The 11,924-nt window shown below is 36.3% G+C and overlaps 1 protein-coding gene and 1 pseudogene across 1 annotated transcript; both read left to right on the forward strand.

Moving 5' to 3' along the window:
• The first annotated feature begins 153 nt into the window (after window positions 1–153).
• LOC136282253 (reticulon-3-A-like) lies at window positions 154–10,725 on the forward strand. Its single transcript, XM_066169615.1, has 7 exons — window positions 154–255; window positions 8,742–8,781; window positions 9,108–9,206; window positions 9,477–9,546; window positions 9,795–9,841; window positions 9,971–10,029; window positions 10,413–10,725. The coding sequence occupies exons 1-7, from the start codon at window positions 167–169 to the stop codon at window positions 10,459–10,461; spliced, it is 453 nt and encodes a 150-aa protein (XP_066025712.1). The 5' UTR covers window positions 154–166; the 3' UTR covers window positions 10,462–10,725.
• Window positions 5,022–7,976, forward strand: LOC136282156 (uncharacterized; annotated as a pseudogene).
• Window positions 10,726–11,924: the final 1,199 nt, after the last annotated feature.

Below are 11,924 nucleotides of genomic sequence, written 5' to 3' on the forward strand. Positions count from 1 at the left end.
TGCCGATCGCACTTTGCCCTTACATCAACTTTGCCCTTTTCTTCACTTTCAATTTTGTATCTAATCTACCCCCTACCCCCTACCCCCCCTTCCCCCCGGCCAACCAGCCAACCACTCCACACTTCGGACAAAAATTCGCTTCCAAGATGTTGTGACCTTCTTCTCCATGGCGCTGTTAACAGTGTCGCTGCCTTATAGGGTTGGCATGACTGTTATGGGTGTTATCCAGAAAAGCAGCACTGAGAATCCCTTCAAGTAAGTGCTTAAAAAGGTACTGAACAGCTTTTGGTGACCAACCATTAAAATATCAGAGCTGTTGTAGTGTTCTTCTCAACTTTAAGCACAAGAGGTGAGAGAAATTTTCAAACTGGTCGAGTTTGATCCTGTTTTTGAATTTTCAAAAATTTTTAGAGGCACTGCAAGTGGTAAATTTAAGAAGTTAGTGCCTGAAAAAGAGAACACTGATGTTGAAAGCTAGTTTTCCACAATGGGAACGTAATAACCATGCGACCTTTATTGCCTGAAGAAGACTTGCAGTATGCAGTCAAAATGGTAGGACCCTCGTAGGAAATGACCATGTCATGAGGCCCACCATAATACTTCATCACTACTTTTTTTCACAATGTTTGTATGTTTACTTGATTTACCACCTCTCCAATGGGGGCTTTCCAAGATGGGCTTCGAAACTCACTTGGCAGAGAAGGAATGAGTTCGAACTACGTCGAAGCCTTTCTCTTTTTTTGTTTGTTTTGCTTTGTTTTGTTTGTTTGTTTTTTTAACAGGAGAGCTTCCAAAATGTCTGTGGTTTGGCATTAGTAGCTCAGTTGATATTAGCACCCAGGTAGTATCTGGAAAGCATAGTTCAAACCCAGTTGAAACCGAGACTTTTTTAGGCATCTCTTTCCCTTATGTCTGTTCATCTTTGTCATAATCCTTTTTCTTTTACCACCCACAAATCCAACTAAAATTACTGCATCCAATATCAAGGAAAAAATAAAAAACTTCCTAAATTGTCCTCTTTTGTGATATGTGGTTTCGAGTCTTACCCTTGCAAAATGGCTTTTGGAATTCCTAGGAATTCCTAGGATTTTCCTAGGAATTACTAGGAATAAAGGTGTGAATTTTCACGGTAAATTCAGACTGGGAATTCCTAGGAATTCCCAAACATAACAACTCTGGTTCTAAAAACCTAGAAATTCCCAGAAATTCCCAGAAATTCCCAGAAATTCCAAGTTTATAGCCAACAGGACTTGGAATTCCAACTCAGAGAACCAATGACTTTCTCTGAAAAGCTGTAAATCTAGAAAATTCCTAGGAATTTATGGGAATTTTTGGGAATTTTTAGGAATGTTTAATAATTACTGGGAATTTTAAGCAAAAATTTGAGGCTAATGATGTAAAATAAATACTTTAAATTAAAAAAACCCAGCTAAAATTCAAGTATTCAATGAAATTTATTTAGAAGCTTAATTAAGGCTTATGTGTAAAATATTTTTGATTAATTATTAACATCAACGCGTGGTAATATTAGGATGGAATTTGATTTATTTTTCTTTTCTTGAAAACTTCATACGGAAATCTGTTGATTCTTTTCCATAAAATACAATATCTTGAATTATATTTGAAAATCAAGCACTCTTGGGAGTGAAGGGGTTAATTACAGACAGATAAAATTGATTTTTTGATTAAAATCTTGTTGTAACTGTAACAATAAATTAGAATGAAGTTATCCTAAACTGCAAACTTAGCTGCTGTTTGTATTTTTTTTCCTGGGCTCACAATAAGTTGGCCTTGAATGAGGTTGTCCACAAGAAGCTTGACCATTTTGTATCTGGATTCCATGACATCTGAATTTGAAAAAAAAAAAATTTAAATAAATATATTTAAAGCTCAGACCAGGCCTTTAAGATGGTTATGAGGAAAAGGGCATTCATTGAATTCTCAAATTGAGAAATCCCTGTTATATTGAGTGACCTTTATATTGGAGTTAGTACATCCCTCTCATGGATTTTATTAAAAAAGGGCTGAATACATTATTTTGTTTTTACCAAGGAGGGCTTCTTTATGTAATAAGGTTTGTTTAATAACAGTTCCTATTATGAATCTTGCATGTTCCCAAACGTGACTAGAGGAATCTTGAAACCTTACCGATAGGTTTATTTCATTGTAAAGCATAAGCTTAAGAAACTGCGGCATGCAAGTGACCGATTCGATTCTCAGAATTATTCTAGTTTCAGTTGCGCCGAGCGTTATGTAAGCTTAATTCAACCCGCTACATCTATTCTTTTATAAGATTTTGATCACGTAACGAATATCGCAATTTCTACTCACCACAAACTTTCAAAATCGTAGCTTTACAGATGGCCACTCGACCCTTGTTTGTACCAGTCAATATGTCAACTGTTGTCCCTTCTTTTAACTCCACGGCGCACACACTCACGCTGTTCTCGTTTTCCCATTGAACCACAATAAAAGCTATCTTTAGAAATGTTATATTAAGCAAAACAGTTGAGAAAAACGATCAACCGATGAAAAGTACATTCAAAGACGAGCGCCAAATGGAGTCTTATTTGTTTCCGATCACGGGTATGATCACGTGGATCTTTTAGGACTTGTCATTGGCTAGCAAAGTGAATCCGCTGGCTTGCCGATTGCAGTGTTGAGAGAAGCGCACAAATTTAGTCTGACTTCTCCAACCGGTTCTCTGCTTCTAGACGATGGATACCTTGGTGATATAAATAATGATTTGAGCTCACTCTATGTAGAAATAATCGAAAAGAATCGATCGTATTACAAATGCACGATTTGTGGCCGAAAGTTGTCGAGGAAACAAAGACTCGAAACTCACTTGAGTTGTGTTCATGGCAAAGGTGAGAAATAACACAAGCCAATCACAGTTTTGAATGCGACTACAAATCGTCTTTTACCCTCATATTTATAAAAGAAGGATACCACATTAGGAAGTATAAGAGATACATAGATGATCCCAGTGTACCAGTACCTAAATCTACAAAGCTTGACAGTAGCAAGCGTTCAGCAACACGTTCCAACACCGCCATCTCGATTCCTCAGTCAGTCGTTTCCACTGAACTTAAAGCAGTAGTGACAACAGAGTAGAGTGCGTCTTACAAAGGAGAAACATTTGTACAAGAGACAGAAGTAACTATATGCGATTACAGAGGTGCGTTGGAACTCTGGTCCACAAATAGTTATGCACTGTCCGAAGTATAAAACAATTTTGTTGATAGCTGACAGACAGAGAAGAACAACAAGTAAACTTAAGAGCTGTTATTATTGAAGTGTGAATTGCAATTTTCATTTTTATATAAAGAAGGACTTGTATTTTGCACCAAAAATAAAAAGATGTAATATTTTTTGGGAGATCCAGTGATTGGGACATTTAAGAAATTAAGTTATGAAAGGAAACTTGGTTGGTACTTCTCAATAATAACAAGTCTTGTTGACAAATATTTTCAGATCAGAGTTTCAAATAAAGTAAATTAAAGACGTCATTTAAAAGGTGTTTTTTCTCAATGGGAACATTGACTACCTCTGTCTTGTCTGCATGCCAAATGATTGCAAAGTGTGTGGATGATCCACAAGTATTGGAAGTCCTACAAAAATGTTTTGTAAGAATAAAAACAGCAAAACAAATTACAGCAATTAGTCACAAAAACAGAGCAAAAAACTGAAAAAAAGGCAACAAAAATCATGAAAAAAGAAAGATTAATTAGGTGTTGAATTTGTTTGTTTAAGGCATGAAATTTCTACTAAAAATATTGTCAACAAAAAGTCTCTGACAGTGTTTGAGGCAACTGAGCTTGACTGTTCCAAGGTTTTCTAACAAAGGCAACCAGTAATGAAGGTTAGGGAAGTAACTTATGTTCATAACTAACAAAGTGTAGATAACAATGTAATTATTGTTAATTATTGAGGAAGTTGTGTACCAAGGAACAGCTAATGAATGTTTGATGATTTTGGCACATCAGTGAACATGAGACATTAATTTGCATCACAATAAAAATATTTTTTGATTATGGAATCCAAGAGTCCTTTGAAGTTAGAAAGCAAATCTGTGATATGAGTACATTGGATTAATTGGCAATTTCCATTTAACATAACTGACTGCTGGTTCATGAGAAAATCCATATTAATGTAAAGATTTACTAAAACTAAGTTTGAATAAGAAATTTCATGATCTTTAAGTTATAAACATATACATGTATGTATATCTCTTGGTAAGTTTTGTATAGCATACCTTTTATTGAGCTAAAGTTTTAAACCTCTGATTACTCCTTTTCTTAAAACCTTCACATTCAAGGTATTTAGAATTTCTTAGAATTTATGTTGACCTCAGGCTATTTAAATTGCCTCAAATTCAATTCCCAGATATTCCCAAGAGTTCTACACTTCTTAAATTATAGGTAGCTTGTATAGCTGAGAATTCCTAGGAATTCCTAGGGATTCCAAGTCCTCACAAAACTGGAGTCTTCCCAGAAATTCCTAGTAATTCCAAGCTTTTTAAATCAGAGCTAATTTGCATAGTTGGGAATTTTTGAGAATTCTTAGGAATTCCTAGGAATTCCCAGAAAACTGAGAATTCAGTTTGCGAGGGTCATTTGCATAATTGGGAATTTCGGAGAATTCCTAGGAATTCCCAGAAAACTGAGAATTCAGTTCGCAAGGTTAGGAGGTAGTAGCAACCATATGTCCGGTATTCTGGGAGGAACAGGTTCGAATCCCGTCGTAGCGAAGCCCGAATTTTTTCATTTTTCCCTTTTTTGCAACTTTTTTTTTTCGCTGTCCACGCGAGGATCATTTCTTTTTTAATTTTTTGTCCCCAAAGCGAGTTTTCGATCTGAATTCATAAACTCTGTTAGCTTGTATCTTTCTGCTTGCTCTGAGTTTCACTTTGAACTTTGAGACTTCCTTATTTGGAGGACTATTAAAAAAAAAAGAATTATAACGACTACTCTGATTGGTTCTTTTACATTCGCTTTCCCAAATATGGCGACTTGTGGAAATTGCGCCAGCGTGATTTTTGAAAACATAGTCCACCATCACTTCTAAGTTTCGTCCTTGCGTAAGATCTAACTTTCTGGTCAATTTACTTGAAGTTTTAAAGTATTGTATCGGAGGTCAAGCGTAAACATTTGGGAATATTGAGTTTGATGATGTCGGAGTCCGCTTCACCAGAAACAGGAGACTTGGTAGATTTTTCATCAGGCATGGAGGATCAGGAGGATGTCTCCTCGACTACACCATCTTTGGATGACATTGTAAAAGACGAACCATCGCCAGAAGGTGAAAACGTGCCTGATGAAAGAGAAGAAACGTCGGCTGTCGAAGATCTAGTATCAGAGCAAGTAGAATCGGAAGAAAAACCAGAAGAACCAGCCACGAAAGGTGAGATTGGCAGTTATGGCTGATGGTTGTACATGTGTATTTATGTACTGTACTAAGGAGCGGTAAACTTATTGAACTGGTTTGCGCGGATGATGTAAAGTAGCAGAGCTAATTACGTTTGATTTTTGTTGTAACTTTGCAAATGTAGTTCGAGGTAGAAGACAAGAAGTGCACTTTATTCTGAGATCGATTGCCGGCAAACGAACACAGAGACAGTGAAGAAGGATTACTTCAGTAGGCCGTGAGCTAATATTTTGTTAAAAAAATTTGATCTTTGTTGTATTGTAGAGCTGACAAGTTGGCCGGCGGTATGGATGAAACAAAACGGCGTGGATCAACGAGGTATATAGCTCTCAATAATCGGGAATATTTAAGTAAAGGTTCATTGTTGCTTAGATGACCTGCGGAGGCGAGCGAGGCACTCGACACGACAGAACGTGTACAAGATTTTCTTTGTTGGCCATCGAAGTTGATTCTTCATCGTCGTTGAAATCAATATCTCGTTAAAAAAAAAATAAATGTTGACAGTAAGGTAATATATTTTATTTACTGCGAATTCAATTGCACGGACTTGAAACTGTGTTACGGTGTTAGCTACTGTAGACCAGGGCGCTGTCTTCAAAATGAAAACATATGAAACGATGGTCGCACCCTGTTCATTGCTTTATTGGAAACTTCATTCGTTTATTAAATCGCAACCAAAGCCCAGAATATAGGGAGGAATTGAGAGTAAATAGCTTCATTATGGTTAGGCAATTTTCCCCATTTAAAATTGGCCTTGAATCGTGTATTGGACTCTTCTTCACACATTGACTATGCCATTTTGTTTGCAGGAGAAAGTGAATCATTCATTTTCAATTCAAATCTATTCGTATTATGTTTTTGCCCCAGATATTCATAGAAGTTCTTTCCAGTTGACTGACATAATTATTCCCTATGATTATGTCAAACTGAATTATTTATAAGTAACCACCTTATATTTTGGTTTTTGACTAAGATTTGGGGTGGGGTCTATAAACTAACTTAATTTTTTTTACTTCATTTCTGGTTATTTACATGAGTCACATTCTTTTCTGATAAATTTTACTTTTCATGTAGCAGAGTTTCTTGATTTTTCCATGAAAGTAAGATGAGATCAATGCTTCTTAGAGTTTTCGATATTACACCTGCTGGTGTATTTACAATATTCCTTTCAATCCTATTGCTCTTGTAGATTCAGATATTTGATCCTATCTTGCAGAGGAATTGTTTTCAGCTTTTATATAAGAATACACCTCCTCTGTGTATCTAATGCTGAAAAACTCCTTGTATGGACTGTTCCTTTTTTTATGGTACAGGTTATTAAGCATTCTATCAGGATCAGGATTTAAATCTATTTTGAAATAATTCCACACCCTATATGCTTGTACAAGATTTAATGTAAAGTCAAACGTTATGCTTATTTTTTGAGTGAATTTGCATTTTCACTTTCATATTTGGTATTGTGGTGGTTCTGGTCTAAGAGACATTCTTCTAATGAATTTTTGTTTCATTCTTCTTTGAGAGTAAAACTCTGTTACCACTGGAGAATTAAGCTTCTATTCTTTGTAGTCTACCTTTACTGTTCCCCAGCATTCCAAATAAATTTTTTAAAGCATCATACTCTTCCTATTATTTGAGCCAGTTACTTTGTGGCGTTATTTTTGGCAACACAGACAATTTTTTAAAACATTTTGAGAGAGGACAGCATGCCATACAGATTTGTCTTTGTAGATTGATGCAATTTGTTGTAGAAGCTTTCAAGGGAATTTACAACATCAGGACTTGATTTTATTGCAGAATTAGGTACCTTCAAACAAGGACCAGATTGTCCTTCTGTTGAAGTTTCACTACTTTAAAAAACTATTTATACAGGCAAACTCTATCTGATATACCACTTCTTATTGCTTTCAATAGACAGGAATGATACAAATAAGTGAAGCAAAAGCTAGATTGTTCGTAGGTCTTTTGAGACTAGAATGTGGAGTTAAAGAAAATAGGAAAAAGCGAGGGGAATTTGTATGTACAGTTTTAGTTTCATCCTTTCAGATTAATGAAAACCTGCAGAATTGGTTCGAGATCTGTACGCCATATGGTGGCTGTAGTAGAGATGCAGAGTTCACTTTTTAAATTTGAAGCATTCTTTCTCATCTCTTCAGAAAAGCTTCTTGGGTTTACTGAAGACAATATTTGATTGCCCATAAGGTGTTAGAATGGTTCATACAGAGATCTGTACTGTTCAGAGGTTTTGATGTACATTTCCTGCTCTTCTTGTTTTTAGTAATTGATCTGATCTACCTGGGCGGTGTTCTGAATAAAACAGGAATAGTGGTTGCCATTGAACTGGTTTGTTGTTCTCTTTGACTCACATATACATTCCTCAGTGTTGTGACCGTCTTCTCCATGGCGCTGTTTTAACAGTGTCGCTGCTTTATAGGGTTGGCATGGACTGTATTTATGGGTGCTATCCAGAAAGGACGGCACTGAAGAATCCTTCAAGTAAGTGCTTAAAAGGTACTGAACAGCTTTTTGGTGACCAACCATTAAAATAGCAGAGCTGTTGCAGTGTCTCTTCTCTATTTTAAGTATGACAGGTGAAAGAAATTTTCAAACTGTTTGAGTTTGATCCTGTTTTTGAATTTTCAAAAATTTGTAGAAATTTGAGCTGGTAATAAGAGGCACTACAAGGGGTAACATTTAAGATGTTTAAAGTGCCTAAAAAAAAGAGAACCACTGATGTTTGACAGCCTTTTTTCACAGGGAAACATAATAACCATGTGACCTTTATTGCCATGAAGAGACTTGCAGTATGCCCAGTGCAAAATGGTTATAGGACCATCATAGGAAATTGGACCAATTGTCATGAGGCCCACCATAATAACTTCATCACTACTTTTTTGTCACAATGTTTGTATGTTTAACTTTGATTTACCACCTCCCCGATGGGGGCTCTTCATGGCAAATATGAACAAATCATGGACATTGTTAAGGAAGGTACTGTTTTAAAAAAACTCACCTGGCAGGAGGCAGACCAGTGGCCATACGCATAAAGTGCAGCTAAGTAATTGAAACTCTGGACAGCTGAGAAAAAATCAGTTGAGATGACAAGCCAGCATCCTGACTACTTGGCTACACTGCTTCCTCTAAGGAGGAATGATGAATAATGAGGAATAACTAATATTGTTAAATCAAATTAAAATGTAAACAGTGTAGCTTAAATTGTATCAACACGCTTAACACGACTTTGTACCTGTATCCAAAGTTGCACTATTAAGTATATTCATTTCATGTGACTTCTTTTCTTCCATCTTTGACAGAACTGTTCTTGAGAGAGACGTGGATATCCCCAAAGAAAAGGTAAAATGAAATCCTGGGCTTTTGCATGGTGGTTTCCTGTATTAAAATCCTCTACATAGAATTTCTCAATGTTTTTGCTTTAAGTGGCCTTGGTTGGACTCTTCAGAAAAGGTTTTGCAATAAGATGAATTGAACCTCGGCACTCAGCACAAAAATGTCTTCTGGTCACTGTGTGTTATTGACCAAGTGTCAGGTCAGGATTGGTGGATACTGACCAAGACAAATTTATGTATAAAAGGGTAGTTTGTGCAAACAGTTTTTGTTTTACATATTAAGCATAGAACTGCTGCGGGCAACCTAAAGTTTGATTGTGTTACTCATTGCAGGCTGTGGAGTTTGTAGAGGCCAGTATTGATCATATCAACTGTTATTCCAAGGAACTGAGGCGACTCTTCCTAGTAGAGGATATTGTTGACTCCATCAAGGTATATAATAGAATGTCAAGTGTGCTCTTATGTCTGCCATTCTTTTATAGTAGCTCCTTAATGAATTGATAAAATTCAAGATGAATTGAGCCCAGATCATGTTAACAATGATCTAAGCAAAGACTTATTCATTGCTATGTAAAGGAAACAGAGGTTATTCTTGACTTAATGTGGCTTTTGAAAATGGCTTCTGAACTGTAGGGTAAATACGGCTTAAGGCAGATGAGTCAGCTTCTTTACTTAGTGGCCAATGGTTGTAATTTTTTGCAGTTTGGACTTTTGTTGTGGGTTCTATCCTATGTTGGAGCTTGGTTCAGTGCCTTGACTCTCATCATTATCGGTGGGTACCTTCAATACAAGTCATTTTATCAGTGAGTGCGTGACTGAGTGAATGAGTCAGTGATCAAGTTGGTTAGAGAGTGAATCAGGAAGTCAGTGAATGAGTCAGTGATTTAGTTGTGAGTGAGGGAGTGAGTCAGTTGGTCAGTGAGTACGTTAGTGAAGTAGTCAACAATAATTGTGCAGTTACTGAGTTCATCATCCAGTCATTCCTTCTGTATCATTATTTCCTGGTGATTTCCTTGACAGGTGTTATTGTCCTATTCTCTGTGCCTCGCTTGTATGAAGATCATCAGGTGCGTAATAAAATTGAGCAATGATTAGGAATTCATATCTCTGTATCTCGTTTGATTTAAGAGAATTTTTTTGTTGAAATTGATAAGAAGTACATTTTTTCCCTTACTTATATTTGTTTTCACTTTCAGGATAAGGTTGATGAGTACGTCCAATTGGCTCGAAAGAAAGTTGGAAGCCTCATTGAACAGTAAGTTGTTGTTGCTTTTTAGCAGTGTTATTCAACAATAATTTACCAAAGTGGAAGTGAATATTGGTGGATATTTAACAAGCCATGAATTAGCGAGGTAGATGTCCACCACTTTTACTGATACTGAGGTGAATAATTGTCTCAGTATATAGCACACAGTAACCAAAATATTAGTTTATTTTTGTTCATATTCTGAAAAGCAGTTAGAAGTTACACTCGTGACTTACAATTTTGTCCCTTCTGAATTAGCAAATAGCACTATTTCCTGCAAGGTATTTACCAGCAATGCTTATTAACAATTTTTTTTTAAAGGGAATTGAATGTTCACTGTGGATGGACACTTGACCTGTTTGACCATAATTTTCACATTTTGTATCTTTCAGGGCAAAGTCCAAGCTGCCTGCTAAACTGCAAAAGCAGAAAGCTTCATAAACACCAAAACTCCAGTTCATGGAATTCAAATGATTCCAAAATGAGACCTGATTTTCAAGTGTAATTCTCCCAATTGCCTGCCTTGCTCCTTAATTTGTGTGGATTTTACATGAATGTCAGAGAAAGTTGAAATCTGTTGGAATTTTGTTTGACACTCTTTACTACAGCATTGGTAGCAGTCGTTGGTTTTCTTTTTATGGAAATGGCTTCACTGAAGAGGTACTGAGTTGAAGACCCAGCCAAGGTGTGGAAATTTACATGAAAGCTTCTTTGTCTCAAACTGCTGTGGTTAAGCTCTATGAGGTGTTTCCTATGAAGCTTGGCCATTCCCTTCAGAACAGAACATTAAATAATTATTATTTTGAGCACATGTAATAAGGGTTCTTTGTCTGTGAATGACACTTGTTTAAAATGATTGCAGTAATGAAGTAGATAGCATTTTGCAGAGGTTGGGTTTTGAAAATTGTTGTTATTTATAGATTTTCTTGACAGTGCAGAATTGTTCATGCAGATTTCGTCTACTATGTCTGTTGAAACTACAGATATTAAAGGTTTCATTTGGGTTGGTTGAATGAGGAAAAGTGTTAAAACCTTTTTGTAAGGTTTGTGGGTATTTTGCAGAGATGAATTCTCGTTATGTAGTCTGTTCTCTGAAGGAGTGTGTCCACTGTTGATAAATCTGTTAATATTGAAATTTGTGATGGCTGTAGTTTGCACCTGGAGTCCCAAGATCACAAGTTTGCTGAATGGGATCAGTTTCATCATGTGTTAAAATGAAATAAGCTGTTTAAACTATAATACACATTTGGGAAGTGGGATGATAGAGGAACTGTCAACAAGACTGAACTAGAGCAATGGTATTTAATCCAAACTTTTTATTTGTGTTCTTCAGCAGGCAGGCTTTGTGTGTTTGTTGTGGTGATATTCTGCAAGTTTTGTGTCTGATCTTCGAAGTTGAAATCTAACTAACTCAGCAAATTTACTTGTTTGCCTCTTTGAAAATAAACTTGCTTAAGTTGATGGGAGCACGAAAAATTTTTTTTAGGTTTTGTTTTGTTTTTCGGAAATTAGTAATCTATGTCATTTAAAATAACTATTGTGATATGATCTGTATGAGACTGAATTTACACTCGCTGTATAAAGGTTCAATAAGCCAAACGTGTATATTAGAGAGAGAGACGTAATCTGTACCTGCTTTTCAGCAATACTCAGTTGTATCGCAAGAGCTGTAGGTCTTTCGGCCAGCAATCTCACACAGCCGTCGAAGGTGTGAGTACGAAGTTAGTGCGCTGGCCGAAACGATCACGGCTCACGGAACGCCATTCGTAGATTGAGACCTTGTAAGTTGCCATATATGCAGTAATAAAAAAAAAGTCGAACATCGCAACTATTTTATTGAAGTATTTTGGTTTAACAGACATAACAAGTCAACTTGACTTTGTCCAATAAGCAAGTAAATAATA

The sequence above is a fragment of the Pocillopora verrucosa genome, chromosome 7 (assembly GCF_036669915.1).
Source record: "Pocillopora verrucosa isolate sample1 chromosome 7, ASM3666991v2, whole genome shotgun sequence".
Taxonomy (NCBI): domain Eukaryota; kingdom Metazoa; phylum Cnidaria; class Anthozoa; order Scleractinia; family Pocilloporidae; genus Pocillopora; species Pocillopora verrucosa.